This window comes from Ammospiza nelsoni, chromosome 12 (assembly GCF_027579445.1).
Source record: "Ammospiza nelsoni isolate bAmmNel1 chromosome 12, bAmmNel1.pri, whole genome shotgun sequence".
In the NCBI taxonomy this organism is placed as follows: Eukaryota; Metazoa; Chordata; class Aves; order Passeriformes; family Passerellidae; genus Ammospiza; species Ammospiza nelsoni.
The window spans coordinates 3,434,049-3,451,622 of record NC_080644.1 but is presented as its reverse complement, the minus strand read 5'-3'; the positions used below and the strand labels follow the sequence as shown (position 1 = coordinate 3,451,622).

The window sequence follows — 17,574 nt, the reverse complement described above, 5'->3', positions numbered from 1 at the left end:
GTATTTCACACATTGCCCCTGTGTTCTGGTCCAAAATACCTGAGGAGCCTGCTGGATGTCTGACCTGGAGAGGGGTGTACCTTCAGTAAATCTCCTCCAGCCTGCAGCAGGGAGACTGAGGGAGCTGTAAGTGAATCCAGTCACCAGCTCTTCACAGCACTGCTGTGGAGTGATAAAACTCCCAGCAAAAGAAAAGCCACAGTTTTCCCTTTGTGCCAATCAAAACCAGCCCGAGGTCACCTAAGGAAGGAGCTGTGTGAAACTCCCCACGTGCAACAGAGAGAAGCACTTGGGCCAAAGGCTCTAGCACTTCCTTGTTTAAATGGCCAAAAAAAGCCCTGGGCTACTGAATTTCTGGCCACTGACCTTTATATTTGTTTATTTAAAAGATGTGTCACTATTTTTCTCATAAGTCAAACAATTGAATGATTTCTAAATTCTCTTCCCTCTGACCTCTTCCTTTCTTCCTGTTTTATTCTAGAAAGAATCATTCAGGACTAAAATATAAGGAGTGGGTATGGCCCAAATGTTGCAATTCCTCATTCCACAGATTGCTATCACTATTGCAATTGCTATTCCCTCTGAATCCAGAGAAACCCACACAAAAGGACACTACAGAACACACATTTGAATACTATATGCTAGAAATATGAAATAAAGACTTTGAAGTATCTTTACAAAAATACTCCTTAATAATTAGGAGGAAAGGGCATTACTTTTACACAGGGAGAGTTGCAAGTGATGCCTTCTGCTCTGAGCAATGCCTCAGATGTTCATTTTGTGGATACAGGTAATTATCAGGTTCTGTGACTGCATTACCCCCATGGAATCATTCCCTCAGGCTGAATTTGCTTCTCCAGACACAGCAGCATCACTTGGCAATTCTGCTTTTGAACAAAGCTGACTTGACCTACTTTGATCAGAGTGCTGGGAGACAAGAGGTGGAGAGCTCAAGAGAAGGGAATTCTGGAGAATGGAGGAAATCACACAGACAGCTTTGTCAGACAGCTGAGAGAGAGATGCTGCAATTCCAGGAGCCACTGGGGCTTCATTGCTCACAAGCTGAGGAGTGAGTGCAACCAGGGCTCCCTCCAGCAGCTGCCGCAAGGAGAGCTGCAGTTCTGCTGGCAAAGACACAGTCCACTGAGTCCAGGCTCCTTGCACAGCCATAATAATTTATGTTTAGGATGTGTAACACCTCTAGCAGACCACAGTTGTTTTACACTGCCATTGTTCTGTCCATGCAGTTTATACCATACACCAATAGTGTGCTGGTTAAATCCACAGCCTACCAGACACAGTTCCCTCAGTAGCAAAGGAGAGTGGTTACTATGCCTAAATCCTAAATTTTCTTTTTAGGTAATGAGTCACACCAGAGAAAATTCTGCTCTCTGTCTCTGCAGCCTAGACTAAGAAAAGGCCATGAAAGCTGCAGAGAAGTTGATAAAGCTGTGCACTGGGCTCTGCTGGCACCGAGCATCCCAGACTCCAGATCAGCATCCTGCAGGACCTGGCCCATGGCTGATCTGTCCAAAGAAAGCTCCTCTGCTCAGGTCTCCTTCCACCATCACTCCCAACCAAGCTGGTCCTGAAAGCACCTTTCTTACCACAGCACAATTAAAGGGGAACCTCCCAAACCAGCATCCTTCCTTTCACTCAGGTTTTAATTTAAATAGTCTCACAGATTTGTGTGAGCACTCAAAATCCCACCATAACAATTTACAGGCTCTTACTGGGCTAAATGTGCTGAAGAATCAAGCCCCAGCACATGACTGTGCCCCATGGGACAGGCACCATCAGGCCTAGGAAGTGTCACAGCACTTGAGGGCGCTGCTGCAGTAAATTTAACTCACCCTAAAAACCTTGACTTGGTTTTATTATGAACTCAAGTCTTCTGTTCAAATGTCAGCGCCTGGTGTTGACACTGACTTGCATTATTGCTGGTACACAGTGGCCCTGTTTTGGTAAACAATGAGCAGAAATTAGTCCTAACATTAAACATTCAAGGTTAGCACCTAGTTATGCCTTCAAATATTTGCACGAAATGATAAAGTGGAAGGACGACACAAAAACAGTTTCATTTGGAATTTTTGAAATTATAATTTCCTTGCTTTAGGTTAAATGAGAACACATGTGCTCTGTAAGCAAGCATATATGTTCATGGAACTAAACAAAATTTGGGACGAAGATGTAAGTGCCCATTTCACTTGGAAGGGATACATGAGCTGCTGTAGTTCTTCAGGGGCATGTTGATTACCCTGTTTTGCTCTATTTTCCCTGGTCTTTCATGGCATCCTCCCTGCAAGGGCTTCTTGGTCCTCACAAATAAACCCACATCCCTCCTGCACCTTCCACCTGCTGCATTCTCCATGCATCCTTCCTTCCCACAGTCTTTGATATTTTTCCCAAGGAAACTTTGGTGTGATTTTCCCCTACATCTCTCTGGTGGGGGATTTCTCCTTTGTGCTAAGAGAGAGTAATAGAACCTGGAGCTAAAGCCAGGGTTAACAAAGCCAGGATCCAGGGCTAAACAAGTGCCAAAACAAAAATCTCCAATGGGACCAGTTACCCACCAGGACATGTCCATTTGGCAGGGCTGGAAATCTTTCAATCTCATCTCTTTTCCTGCCGACCCAGCACTAGCTGGAATCTTCTGTTAACAGCCAGCGAGCAAACTGCTGAGCTTCAGATTTAGCATTTTACCACGATATATGAAAACCTCACACATCTGCAAAGTTCAGACCTTCTAGGAACAATTCCAATAAGATGCTTCATGTTTCCTGCTCCATGCAAAAATAGAAAAAAAAAAATCTCATCTATAATTGACCTTGACAGATATTGAGATCATTTGGTACCTATTAAAACTCCTTTAAGATGAAACCCTCTAAACTATAATAGGAAACGTAAATCTGAACTTTACACCACATTCTGTTCACTGGAAACATTACCATGGTAGGTTTAGTCACTTATCTTCCATTGAAAAGCTATCTTGAAATATGTACAGAACTAACTCTTTAAACATTTATTGAGCAAATAGGACCCTTCTATGAGGGTCTGCTTTTTCACAAAGACTAAAATTAGCTTGGAGATCTGCATAACTTTGTCACCATTTTTCTGTCTGGTCCACATATATGCACAGGGAACAGTTGGAGAAATGCAAAAATCCACTGAATTGAATTTTCTACTGAGAATTATCCCTACTTACAGCTTGGGAGACCATTAGAACCTCTATCTGACCACATCTAGGAAGCAGAGACAAAGCCAGAAACTATTAACAGTGAGCAGCTCTGCCTTGGTTAACACAAGGGCTGCTGTCATCAGAACCACAACCCACTGAAGTGTCAACAAACAAGTCCTTAATCAAAGGACGGGAGGAGAAAAAATTTTGGCAGTTTTAGAGTGTCCAGGGACACTACTCCCACTTGAGAAATAAGAAGGTCCAGCTTGGAAATAGGGCCAAGCCAGTCAAACCAAAGTGTTTGACTGTCCCCTGAGTTAATCCAAGGAAAAGCTCTCTTCCCCCAGCACTGTCCTCACTGCTGTGATCAGCTCCTGAGTGTGAGGGTCCCTCCAGAACTCGCTGTGCTGAGACGCACTGTTTGCCATAAGCATCTGAGTCAGATCTGACATAATCCCTTTCTGGAGGAAATTTTGGGAAGCACTGGAAAATTGCTGCTTCCCAAGTCACAGAAGCAAGACTTTCTCTATGCATAGTAGGATGCAGGTGTAGGATAAAGTTAAAAAAAAATAAAATAGGAATGTCTTCTAATAATGCAGTGTGGACAAATTCCTAATGGCCAAGGCATTCACTCTTGTGACATCTTCACAGGAGAGCTCCACTGAACCAAACTACCCCCACAGACCTAACAAATTCATGCCCTCCCAGCCCTGTTCCCATGGGGAGCTGGCAGGGGTCTCTCCCACCCTCCAGCACAGCTTCAGCTCTTTGGCTGTACAAAAATCCCACTTTCTCTGCCCAAACACAAAAGCTCCAGCAGCATCTCCCAGGCGTCGGGTGGGAAGGGATGAGCCAGTTCCGTGCTCCAGCACAAACCGTGCTCGTCCCAAATGCACAAACACAAAGGGCTGCTCTTGCTCACACCCAGGCCTTGCCCAGTGCCCTTTGCTGTCCCTTCTGCACCTTTTCCAGTGCCAGGCTGTTCATGGAACGTGGCAGTGGCTGCCCACCCTCAAAAGCACAGAGGCTGCAACGCGCCGGGGCAAGGCCTGAAGGTGGTTCAGGGCCTTTCACGTGATGGAACTGTAAGAAAATTGCAACAGTCCTTGTGGTTTTGGCATTTTAAAAAATCCTGCCTAGCACAAGGAATGATTGAGTGTGCTGGTAGCTCAAGAGAACCAGGAGGGGCAATGAGCTACAAAAAGAATATGGGACTGAATTACAAACTCTCCATCTCAAAAGCAATTACAGATCCTGTAATCTTAAAAGACTTAGAAACAGCACAGTTTAAATTTAATCATTTACTATTAGCTATGCTAATGATATTAGCTGAATAACCAACAAAAATATTAGAATTTCTCGGGAATAAATTCAACTATTCAGAAACTGATATTCTGAAAAGTATCTGTGATCCTAAGGCTTGTATTATGTCCTGGTGGATTTTTCATTATTTCCGGCATTTTCCATGTTTTCTATGACAAGAACTCAAGGAAATGATCCTGAGTCCACTCATGTCCTGCCAGAGCAGCCACCACCAAGGATTTCAAAAGTCCACATCACATTTTGTTTGTGTAAGAATCCTCTCCACAAAGTTTCAAGTGAACAGAAGCAAGCTGTTAATGTTAAATTGCAATATCAAATGATTATTTTAAAATGACAGAAGATTAACCAGTCTGAAGTGAAGCTTTACAAGTATCTCTGGAGGCAGAGAACTGGGCTTTTTGCTCTTCATGCAAGGAAATATTCCAGTTGTTTCAAAATACATTTGCCATATTTTAACCCTTACATTAATAAGGTATCCTCCATGAAAATGCTGTTCTTTGAGATTAATATACCAGATAATATTCAGATTTTCCATCTAATTCTAAAGGCACAACTGCAACATGAAAGCACAACACGCTAGCAAACTCGTTACAACTGTACAAATACTTTAAAAAAAATTATTTCTGGAAGCCCAGCAAAAGCTGGGTTTGAAATCTCTCAGTGGAATTACATTTTCGTTCAAGCAACACCACACAGTTTGGAAGCCACGGAAAATATCTATTAAGGCAGTTGCTAATTTAGAGAAAAAATGACCCCATCTGGAACAGCGTCTGCAGCACTGCTCATTGCACCACAAGAAAAATATTATTGTACTGCAGTGTGTGAAGCCTTGTAACAAAGATGACGCCAGGTCAAAAGAATCTAACTTAGAAAGAGAAGTTGAGGTTAAGGTCTTGCTTTTACTGTAAAAGATAAAGTCCAAAAGGAAGTTTAACATGAAGGGAAGGGGTGGAAAAGAGATGAGCTGAACTTACAGTTAACAATTTTTTTCCCCACCTTAATAAAGGTTTCCAGCTCCAACAATATGTCCTCCAAGAATGTAAATTAAGAAAAGTAACTTAGGAAGCATTTTTATATGTAAAGAAATTTAAGCATAGCAAGTGTTAAAGGGCAGATTGCTCAAGTAACATTCAAGTAAATTAAGAGATCCCAAAGAGAAATTATGGGAATTACATGCCTGAGTTGGAAACTTTGGTGCCTTAAACAGCAGTGAGGGTAAGTCAGGGTGAGTAAGGGGGTACCAAAACTACCAAAATGTGTAACCCAGGGCCTTTTATTTTTACATCAGGTGCTTGCCCATGCAGCAGCATTGAGTCTGAGCAATCCTCTCCTCAACTGCAGCATCATTTGCCATAGAGATCTATCAGAAACTCATCTTCTCAAGAAACCCCAAATGCACCCTGCCCATGCAGGAGCAGCAGGGTGGTGCCCAGTGCCATCCTGGGTTGCCCAAGGAGATCCCTGCAGCTTCCCCAGCACTCCCTGGCCCTTGGCTAACTCCAGCTGCTGGCACTGCCGTGAGCCATCTCCCTCATTCTCCAGCCCAATTTCACATCAGATTACTGCAGCAGCATTGCTAAGGAAGAGATGACCTGTACTGGGTGAGATCAGTGGGAAATGAAGATAGCAAGCATTCCAATACCATGCCAGGCCTGTTGTTGAGTAATCCAGACTTTGGACAAACAAAATAGCAAGCAGTTATACAGGACTACAAACATCTGTTTCCAAGAGGTGTCCAGATCATTAGCAGCTAATTCTATCTCTCTGTTACATTCCCTGCCATATGCTGGGGGATAATCTCAGCAAGCCACAGGGATTTTCATCTCAAATCCCAACAAATCTGCTCTAGAAGGCTTCATAGTTTTTCTTATGTCACTTATGAGATAATACCTCTAAGCTGCTCCTCTTTGCTCTTTCTATGCCTTGTGTATACTCCATCACAGCAACCTGCCCAGTAAAACCTGACAATTTCTCTGTGCCATCCTGGGAAAAAATCCCCTCCCTTGTCAAGAGTGAATATAAAATTTATCTCTTGGATAAACTCACACTCGGGCTGTCCCCCTCACCCTACGAGCGCCATCCTCCAGATGAATGATGGCAGTGGATTTGAAACAATCTCCAATAAACCGTGGCACACCAGGCTCAGGGTGGTGAGGATTTGGTGGTCCTGCCTCCTGCCAGCCCCCAAAGTGATGAGAAGTTCCTGCAATCCCAGAGTTTCCCCCAAAGCCACAGCGGTGCCGCTGCTGGCGCGGAGGGACGTGCGGACAGGATATTTTTATCTCCCCTTCATTCCCATCCCTGCCAGTCCAAAACAAACTTGAACTAGTGGGAAAGATGGTTCATGATGAGAAAAGGATTCCCTGGCTCGCCCTGCCTGTCACCACTGGATACATGGATCCCTGCCACTGCAGTGGCACAGCTGCACCAGCCCTGGCTTCCCAGCTCTCAGCAACCTTCCCAGACAAAACCAGCAAACCTACTGCTGGAATTGTAGCAGCTGAAAAGCAGCACCAAACCACATAAGTATTATGTAAAATGATCTTTTTCTAAGTATATGTTTATTGTGCACAGAAGAAGTGGATTTAATTACAAACAACTGGAAGTTTTTAACAGGCTGGATTGCCCCCTACTCCCTTTCTAAAAACTAAGGTTTGGCAGCAGCTTTTGGGTTTCATTGCAAGTCTTCTAAGTATTTCCTTGGAAAGACTTTACACTTGGTCCCAGGCAAGAAGTCAAAATCAACATTTAAAAAGCATGCCCTGCATAATTTCCAGGATTCAACAGCATTAAGGTATACTTATGGAGGCCAGGAGGAGAACTGCTTTTTGTGCTTTTTGACTCCGTGCATAAAGCTGGTCTTCAGACAAGGAAGTTTATATTCCAAATAATATTTTTAACTACATGTGGTCAAGTACATAACTTATCAGGCCTTTCCTCAGCCCCCTCCCAAAATAATTCTGAACACTAAATACCTTTGCAGTATTTAGATTTTGCTTAGACCTCGACTAGAAGCAACAGATCCTCAAACCCCCTAATGCAGAATAACTCAACAGCAAACAAAGTATCAAATAACATTTTCGTAAATTCCTTTGTACCATAAAAGTCCCATTTGGGCTTGACAGTGATACTCAGGTTGCATTAGCTGGTTCTGCACTCAGGTGGTTACACCAGTTTCAAGGTGTGTCCCTGTGCCTTGCCCAGGGGATAGAGTGTCCAGGTGGGATGGGAGCACACAGTGACTCTGAGGGGACACTGCCCTTGCTCACATGAATAATCCCACTGGAATCACAAGGATATATACATGTTTGAGAACTAGCCACTCAAATTTCATGTTTATTTTTGTTTGGCGAAAACAGATGAGAAGAAGAATTTTCCTTGTGAATATCTGAAGTTAAAAACAAATACATATTCTTCTGAAACATGAGCAAGTGAAGTCCTGCATCACTCACTACCTAAACCCACAAAATGCTACAGATGAGGCTGAACTTCACAGAAGCTGGGAGAAATGAGAGCCCAGGTAGTGTTAAGGGATCAGGGGAGAAAATATCTTTCAGCTTGTACAGTCTAAAAGGAATTTGTTCCATGCTTTTCATCAGCAGAGAAAAATCAGTTGTATCAAATTGTGAATTTCCTGTGTGGAGGTAAGGTAGGGAAAGCATCAAGGCAGAATTTCACAGAGTATTTCTCTTCCAAGCAGACAGTTTTAACTGGTATTTATAAAAACCTAAAACATGTGAATGCAGATTTCCAGCTCACAGCCATGCCCTTCTCCTCAGTATCCACATTTCCTCCCCATGTTAAGTCCCACTCACACAAATGCCCCCATGCTCTAGAAAACCTCCCAGCTAACCAGTGATCCTGAGACTTCAGCATGAAAAGCAACCAGGAAAAATGCAAACCCAAACAAATACAGCCCACAAACTAAAAATTGTGTTCAGTTGGGGGTGGAGTAGGAAAGAGGAAGAGGTGGTGTACGTGCAATGAGGATGACACAGAGAAAGAGGAGGTCAAACTCTAAAAAGTGCCTTTTTTCCCTCATTTCTGCAGCAGCGTCTCCCCATCGGAGAGGCACAGCCCAAGTGCTGAAGCAGAGCACCCAGACTGGTTTCCACCCCAGGCTCTCTGCTCTCCAGGGCACCACTCCACAAAAAGCCAGCACAGCTCATCACCTGCAGCAAGGAGCCTGACAGCACTGCCCAGCTGCTGGTGCCCCACTCCAACTGCTGCAACCAAAACTGGAAAGCCAGAAAGGACCAAAGCCTGGAGAGCCCCTTCCTGCAGCCTTTGGTCCCTGCAGGGCTGGCACACAACAACATTCACCAGCAGCAGGCCCATGATCCAAACTATTCCAGGGCATCAGTGAGATGTAAAATCTCTGCAATGTGACGGGAACAATTTACAGCTGAGGCTCGGGTTTCTGTGCAGCACACACCTCACAAGCTGCTCTGCAAGGCAGCCTCAGCAGTCAGAGTGTGACTGACTCCAAAGTCAAAGGAATGCTCTCAAAATGCAAGCATTACATTCTAAAAGCAACTTATTTGGGTTCAAGCCTCCTGTAACATAATGCAGAGGAAGCACAGCTGTGATAGTGCTTGTTCCCTCTTCCCAAACCCTGAGGCAGAAGTGGCTTAACAGAGCAAAACTGGAGATTGTAAAACTGCATCTTACTCCATGCTAGGAACCTACCCATCCTCCTCAGCATCCCCTTCCTTCACTTGGCAAAATAAAAACATCAACTTTCTGACATCTGTGTGACACCTGCTGCCATCCCTCAATGCAGAGAATACCCACCAACTTTTCTGCCCTTTAGTGACATACAGATCTTTTAAAATGCTGCCCAGACACAGACACTGTGGGTTTTCTTTGCAGAGGGAACACATTAGAGGAAGTAAAGAAAACTTTGGCTGAGCTATTTATAAAGCTTGCATGGCTTGGTTCTCAAATGCTTCACTGAGCAGGGGAACAATAAGAATAAGTCATGGAGTTCAACTTCTCTTCTCAAGACACATTCTTCAGGTCTGAATATTGAAACCATCATGGATTTCTATGCCTGGTAACTGAGCTTTCTCATGAAAAGCATCTGAGTTGTCCTCACACCAGGGAATTGCCAAGCTTTTTTCCTGACATTTTTAAATTGTGGCAATTAGAAGGAAATTCAATGAAATCATGCATATTTGTGAATAAGGACACTCCCAAATTTAAGGGAGCCAGGGAAGAACTGCATGTAATTAACTGCACTCCTCGAGGTTTTCCCTCCAGGGAGGCCCTTGCACAGGGGACAGCTGAATTTAAGATGTCCCAGTGGAGAGCACTGCCAACAGTTGCACAGAAGCAAGCAAGACATTTTGCCTGCTCTGGAAGCAGATGGTGCTGACCAAGCAACAGGATCACAAGGTCAGAAAAGTAAAGTCAAAAAGAGAGCTCTGTTGGGGTGGAGTTTGAGCTTTAAAAATAAAAATTCTCAGATAACTCTGAAATTGGCTCCATGGCTACAGATGAATGCAGCCTCTCTGGAGTGATGGATGATGATCTTTTTGCCACCAGGCATTTAATGAGTGAAAAAACCAGATTACCACCACACAGAGATGGCATCTCTGCTGGGGAAAGGGAGAACTCTGTACATTTATGCTGCTGTGTGACTGCACAGGCATGGCTGGTCCTGGGGATCCTTCAGACTCCTCACCCCCTCCCCACAAAAATTCATGCTTACACATGCACAGAGCATCCCTTCAGCATGAACTACGACTGTGAAAGTCATCAGTTTGCAGTTCAGATCCCTGTAGGGAACATTCACCTTGCCTCACACAGAATTGCCATCCATTAGCAGCCCTCCATCCTCACTCACTCAGAGCAGTGCAGCTCCAGCTTTTCAGACACCTTCCACTGCCAGACCCTGTTTGAAGCAGCTCAAACTTTGCCAGACTTCAGATATGCTGGCTGGAGCTCCCCACACCATGTGTCTGCCCGAGGCTAATGATCTTTTTGTTTATGTGGAGGAAAGTCACTATCAGGAGCTCTCAAGGAAAAAAAAACAAATGAAAACAAAACCAACCAAAACAAAACAGAACAAAACAAAACACGACATGAGAAGTAGCTTGCCTCTCCCCTTCCTATGAAATTTAAAATGAGAGCAGGAGAGAAATTACTTTACCAAGTGATCTAAAGCATAGAGGTGCCACTGCTGAGGACATTGAGTTGTTCTGAGATTCAGCAAACAACCACAAATCACATCACAGCTGCAGCCAGCATTGCCTGCACACTGGGTAAACCTTTCTTAAAGTTTGCAAAGCTTCCCAGTTATTTTTGTTTGTGGTGAACCTATTCCAAACCAGAAGATCTCCATTTACTGACTGAAAAGGCATTACATTTTGGATGCAGCAGTGGGAACTGAGCAGGACTCCTCATGCAGAGGCTCCTCATAAGGAAGATCCATAATTAGCATTCCACCTCCTTGCTGTCCCCAGCAGGATTGTCATGTCTGCACTAGGAAGTACTGGGCAGATGGAAACCACAGAGATATTCCCATGTCCAAATGTTCTTGTAGTATCTGGTAATTATTGGGAGCCCTATTGGAAAATATTGTAATTCCTTCACCACTACAGACAGCCCATTTGGGGAAGTGCACACTGCTGCCTCTCCAGCTGGTATCACAGTGTGCTACAAGATACACACATCACAGGCATTCCCTAGGATTTATTTTGTCCTATTCCTGCTTTTCTTAAAGGGGAAGTTTGGTATAAAATGTTTAGCATGAAAAATCTTGTTCTTGAGAATTAGGAAGCACCAGGATAAAGACTCCCTCTATATTTTTAGTCTATTTTATCCTGTACATCTTTTACATGATCTTCTGATAAGGATAACATGCTTTTCAGCAGGGTGTGTGCCCTCTTTTGCAGCTCGTAATACATGGGGCACAAGAAACAAACTGGTTGCAAGTGAATGAAAATCTTGTCAACAAGATGGAATTTTGTCAAGTGCTTGAGCACATGCTTGTCTTTATAACTGGGTGTCTTCCTCTCCCACACCATCCTGAGAGAAGCACTGCCAAGATAACCACCTCCCTGTGAGCTAGCAAGAGAGGGAATCACCAGGAGAGAAGGGATATTTTGTGGAATTTGCCATTACCCGCTGCCCTGGAGAACCAGGCCAGCTTCAGTCTGCTACAGAGCTTCCACCAGGGATAACCAGCTGTGCTTCTCACTCCTGGGTGCTTAGAGCTCCTAAAACTCCCTCTGCAAAAGTGCTGAGTGTTCACAACAATGAGGTCCATGATCTAAATACAGAAAGTATTTACTAAAAAAACAAAAAAAACCCACAAAAAAAAGTTGTGTACTATGGATGAAAATTAGAGACAGGGCTGATATAAAATCCATGGTGCCTTTGGACAATTTCAGCTTTAGCCTTTGGTGGCATTTCCCCCTCCAGCATCCACAAAAGGAGGAGGGTACCACCTCATGTCTCAGCAGTGCCATGCACTGACATTTGTGGGGCATTCAGTCCCTGCAGTGATCAGTGCTGGAGCATGAAGAATTCAACAGTTCTTTATTCAGCACAGGGTATGATGGAGATAGGGCACAGGGTGACACATTGTATGAGGAGGATAAGAATATTGAATAGCTGCTCATTCACTACACAACATCCATCTTGTGCCCTGAATGGAGTACCAGCCCTGGGGAAGAAAATACAATGTAAACCATACAAAACAGTCCTTAATTATATGGCAGGCAGGGGCTCACCATGCAGCACACACAGAGAGGGTGACTGTGGCCAGTCTTCACACTGATATTTCCCAACTTTTTAAAGTGTGTTTTTCTTCTCTATAATATATTTCCCCAGAAAAACTTCCCATTTGCATACCCTATATTCATATTTGCACCAGCATAAATCTTTCTGTTAAAACAATTTTTACTTAAGCACTGATGTAGGGAACATTCAGAATGGTTGTTATTTTATAAGTTGTAGTTTAATATAAATATTTAGGGTGACAAGTGCATATTTCTCTATTAATATATTGGTATCTGCAGTTCCTTTTCAAGATGGGAATAAGCTGCAAGTACTTTTTACATAGGCAAGAATTCAGCCTGGGACAGTGTAAAATCCAAGTACACAGAGATTTGCAAAGCACTGGGAGGGGACCAGCCCAAGTTCACTCTCTTACAGCAAACCAGATTCATACCTTCCAGTCTTTAAAATAAAAAAAAATATATAGAGGGGAAAACCCACATTAGTGTCACAAGTAAGAAAGCACATCGGTAATAGAATTGTTTTATGACAAAGTATAAAATCTTTTCCCCCATAACCACAGACTTTCACTTTTAGAGCCAGGATTGTTCTCTAACAAAAAAAACAACTCCATGCAATGAAAAATCACCTCCTATTCCCAGTAGTATCCCTGAACTCACACTATGCTGCCAACAAAACAGTGATTGTAGAGTTCACTAAACAAAATCCAGAAAGATTACACCTGGTGGAGCATTTCACAAAAACAAAGCAAAAAACCTCCCACTGCTCTGCTGCAAGTACAGAGTCAGATTATTGCCTCCAAAACACTGCAGATGCAAGATCTCCGCTCTGTTGAAATTAAGAGAAGTTGCAGGGATTGGGATTTTATCTCATACAGAAGTGGTGATGAAAAACTACTGAAAAATTATTAAAGAAACCTAAGTCAATTAATGGCATAAAGCTGTCCATTGAGTAACTACACCACACATCCCTGAGCATCTCAATAAAATGATGAACTTGTCCTTCCAAAAAAAAGGAACTACAACATGGAAACATAGGTATAAGGTGAGCTGAAGAGCCTAAGTGAGTGATACTCTGAGTAACAGCTGTGTAAGTTACACACACACCACAACACCAAACCACAGAGATCTCACAGTGACTGTGCACTCCCTGTCCTGCACAGCCCGGCCATAGGAAGGAACACTCCACATCCCCAGCACAGCCCTTGGAAGCCCAGCTACTGCAGCCACATGATACAAATAATTCAGCCCTGGAGCATCAGAGCAGTTTTCATCTAAAATCTGTTACAGAGAGAGCTGGCACCCCAGTGTCCCTTGCTGTCCCTGTCAGCAATGCTCTCCTACAGGAGCACATCAGCCTAAAAATTGGGAACACAAGTGAGAAACTCCAAGTATCTACTGCAGCTTTTGCCATTGAGCTTCAGCCCAAATGAGGAGACACTCCTGGCTCTGCACTTGTTCCCCACCCTAACTCCATTCCTTAGAGGAAGATTCAGCTGCAGCTTTAAATCCCAGCTGGGCACTTCTGCCCCCGGCATTCATCATCACCCTCCTGCTCAATTGGTGTGTGCAATCCCAGCACAGACACACTCAGCTGTGGCAGCAATACCTGCTGATGTACATGTAGGATCACCAAATGTACCCCAAACTTCATATTCCAGTTTAGAAACAGAGAATTCTCAAAGCAACAGTGAGAGTGGGATGCAGGGGAGAAGCAGCAGGGGAAGGAAACTGGAAAACTGACAGTCCCTGTGCAAGGAGCAGGGAAATGTGTCTCTTAGGCATCCCAAGATTTACAAGAGGGCCAAAAAGTGACTTCCTGCTATTCAAGTCCAGACTGAAATATAATAAACGACTGCCAGCATAACACTGACTCATATCCATCAGATTTATAAATCAGTATTTTGACAAAGAAAGCTCTGTTGGCTTCACCATAGACAACTCTAAACCACTCAGATGTGTTGTTTAACCCACTCAGTGTTCAATGTCATTGCAGCAAAACCCAGCTCTTTATTAAAAACCAGGCAACTGAAGTACTGCCTACAGAAGCCTGTATCAGATAGCCTTTATGACTTAAAGGCTTGTAGATTAACATCAAAACTAGCCCTGCTGTTGGATTTTTTTCTTATTTAATCTACAAAGAGAGAAAAGTTCTCACGGCTCCCCCTTCACACACTTGTTCACTACAGAACAAACTGGAAATACATTAAAACACCAAATGGTAACACACCTACAGGTATGGGGTGCTTGAAAGGAATGCACGGTGGGTAGAGGTGTGATTTCTTACCAACAGTCACAGCACATGATGCTTTACTCTTCCCACAAGTGTTGCTCAACTCCCTTCCCATGAGAGGGAGGGACACCTTTATGAGCAGATTTGCATCAGTATAGCTGCAACCACATCAAAAGAAGCTCTGCTTCAGTAGAAACTTTTACCACCAAGATGCAGAAAACTAGGTCCAATATCATCTTCTAAAGCTCCTTAAAATTCTGCTCTTCTATTACAGGCTGCAAACACACACCGATAAGATGAAGGCCAAGTTTTGCTGTTTATGCCCTGCAGAACCACACACGCTCCAAGGGCAAGAGGCGCTTAAGTTATTTGTGAACATTCGAAAATATTCTCTATTATTTCAAGGTGCTCAGGGTAACCTGTAGTCCACCTGCATTGCACTGAGGGGCGGAGGAGTGGAAACATTTCCAGCCTCCTTGGACTTACCTGAAGGCCAATACATGACTTTCTAAGCCTGTTTGGGTTGGGGTCGTGTACTACACAAGCTCAGACATCACACAATTGCATAATTAAAGCGCCTTTCCATAGGGCACCCTCGGGAAGGCGATGCCGGTGCTGTCACCGTGCAGGAGCATCCCTGCGCAGTCCGGGGCAGGGACGAGCTGCGATGCAGGGAACGAGGGCTGGTGCACGGGACTGGATGGAACCGCACAGCCCGAGAGGCTGCATCTGCCCGCTGTGCATTCGGGGAGGCGGAGCGGACCACGGCAAATCGCACACGGAAACCCGGGCTTCCTCCTTACGGGAGAGCCGCCCCCGCTGCTGCTGCTGCTGCCGCGGTCCCGCTGCATGGCTCGGTGTGAGCCGCCAGCGTGAGGACAGCGGCCGCGGCCCCGTTCTGGCCGAGCATCACCTGGGCTGCGGCTGCTCCTTCCATCGGAGCATCGGCTCCTACCGCACACTGCAGCGGGCGCGGCCGGGCTCAGAGCCCCCCAGCGCCGGTACCCCGGGCCGGGCACGGCGAACCCCGGCCCCGCTGCCCCCGCGCTGCCGCAGCCCCGCCGAGCCTCCGGAGCCCCCGCCCGGCGCCGCCGCCACGTGCGCGCCCCGCCCCGCCCCGGTGCCCCCGCGGCCGCCGCCCCCTCCGCCCGCCCGGGCACCGGCAGCGGCCTCGGGCCCCGCACCTGCCGGGCCGGGCCGGGCCGGGCCGAACCGCGCCGCCCCGCTCACCCAGCAGCAGCAGCCGGTGCGTCTGCTTGTACTCGCGCTTCTCCGCCTTCAGCGTCTTGTCGATGCTCTTGCTCCGCTTCTTGTCCGCCCGCTCCTTGGCCACCAGGTCCTGCCGCAGCCGGTGCCGCACCTGCGGGTCCCCGTGCTCGGCCGCCGCGGGGGTGTCCGGCTCGCCGCGGCTGCCGTAGGGCGCGGAGGGGTGCGCGGCGGCCAGGCGGGAGCGCAGGCTGTAGCACAGCCCCATGGTGCCGGAGCCTCCCGCCCTACGGCGCCGCGGGCATCGCTCTCCGCCGGGGCGGGCAGGGCGAGGCGGCGGCGCCCGGCGGCCTCTTAAAGCGGCCCCGCTCGGCCGGCGGAGCGCGGGTCCCGTCCCGTCCCGCCCTCCCGGCCGGTCCCGCGCCGCGGCCGGCGGGAGCGGCCGCACGTGATGCGAACATGTTTACCGTATTCTCTGGAAAGCGGCCCCCGCCGCAGCCCGGCCCCGCGGGGGAGCGGCCCCCGCGCCCCCCTCCTGACCCCCCCCCGGCGGCGGGGGGCGCGTCCCGGGACCCGCGGGATCAATGCGGGGACAGCCGGGGGGCAGCGCTGCACCAACGCCGCGGAGCTAGCGCCGGTTTCACGTTTCACCCTGGCTTTTGCCGGGTCGGGACCTCAGCCGACATCCCATGGTGAGGATGCTGCGGTGCCAGGGAGAGCCCGTGTCTGGTTTGGACACTGCACCTGAGGTCCTCGACACAACACCTCAGCCCACTGGAGAGCAGGACTCTGTAAGATCTGTGCCATTTTCGTGCCCCATTTTTAATTCACTTCCTGCCACATACATGTTTGTCAGTGACTTCTTGTTATTTTCTACCGATGCCGTCATCCAGTGGAGAAGTAACTGATGAACTTCCTCTGGAGGCACCACATCTGCCTTCTGACAGCAGACTTCACGTTTAACTTCTCAGTTCTCTCGATTTACCTGGCCTGGGGTGGTGATGCTGATTGTGGCTGTGCCCCCTTCCCTGGCAGCACGGGCTGTGCACAGCACTGCCAGCTTTGTCATGCTGTATTTTGTACTCATCTCCGGCCAGCTCTGAGCATTTACTTATGAGATGACTAATGCTCTCTGGGGCCTGGCCACACATCCTGCACTCTGGAATTGAAGCTTTCCAATCAGCTCTCTGTGCTGTAGCCTGTCCTCTGCAAATAGCCCATGTGGTTCTCACTGAAATCTCCATTTCCCCTCTCGGTGCTTGCTCACAAGTTAGGTGTCTTCTTGATGCGAATTTCTCTTTCAAAATCAACTGCAAGTGGTACAGTAATTAGTATGTGTAAGAATGAAATCACAGCACAGCAGGGAAGTTCACTTTGCCCATCACTGCTAGCCCAGGGTTTGACAGCATTTGCTGCCTGTCGCAGAATAAATCCATCTCACATCAGGCTCAAGATGCCCACATGACTCATTCTGCCTCCACTGTTGTAATGCCTTTTCCTCTGGGACCCAGAGCTCGTTCTTCTGATGAACACACCCCTGAGAATGTAATATAACAAGAAAATGTAAAGGTCAGCCTAGAAGATTATTAATAGTTTTCTTTCTCTTCCTGTGCTTTTTGGAGACACACTGAGATGAGACAAATCTTTTACTTACAGACAGGACAGCTCTTTGAAACAGGCTGGTTTGTGGGGATCTGTCCATGTGGCACCTGCCAAAAGGAAAGTCCTCTCTTGAGGACTGTGAAGAAAACAAACAAACCCAAAAACTAAAATGACAAACTAGTAGGAACATTCAGCCTATAAATTTGTTCTCTTGGCTCTGGGGGTAGGCAAGCAGAGTTTTCCTGCTGGTGCAATTCACAGCAAGACAAGTTTAAGGTCAGCCTGTC

General features: G+C 46.4%; 1 protein-coding gene across 1 annotated transcript in view; it reads right to left on the bottom strand.

Annotated features, from left to right (window-relative positions):
- GNAS (GNAS complex locus) overlaps positions 1-15,991 on the bottom strand; it is a 127,246-nt gene extending 111,255 nt beyond the window's left edge. Inside the window, exon 1 of the mRNA XM_059481063.1 lies at positions 15,710-15,991. Coding sequence (XP_059337046.1) covers positions 15,710-15,953 — 244 coding nt within the window. The 5' untranslated portion in view covers positions 15,954-15,991. The remainder of the gene's footprint in view (positions 1-15,709) is intronic.
- Between the last annotated feature and the right edge of the window lie 1,583 nt (positions 15,992-17,574).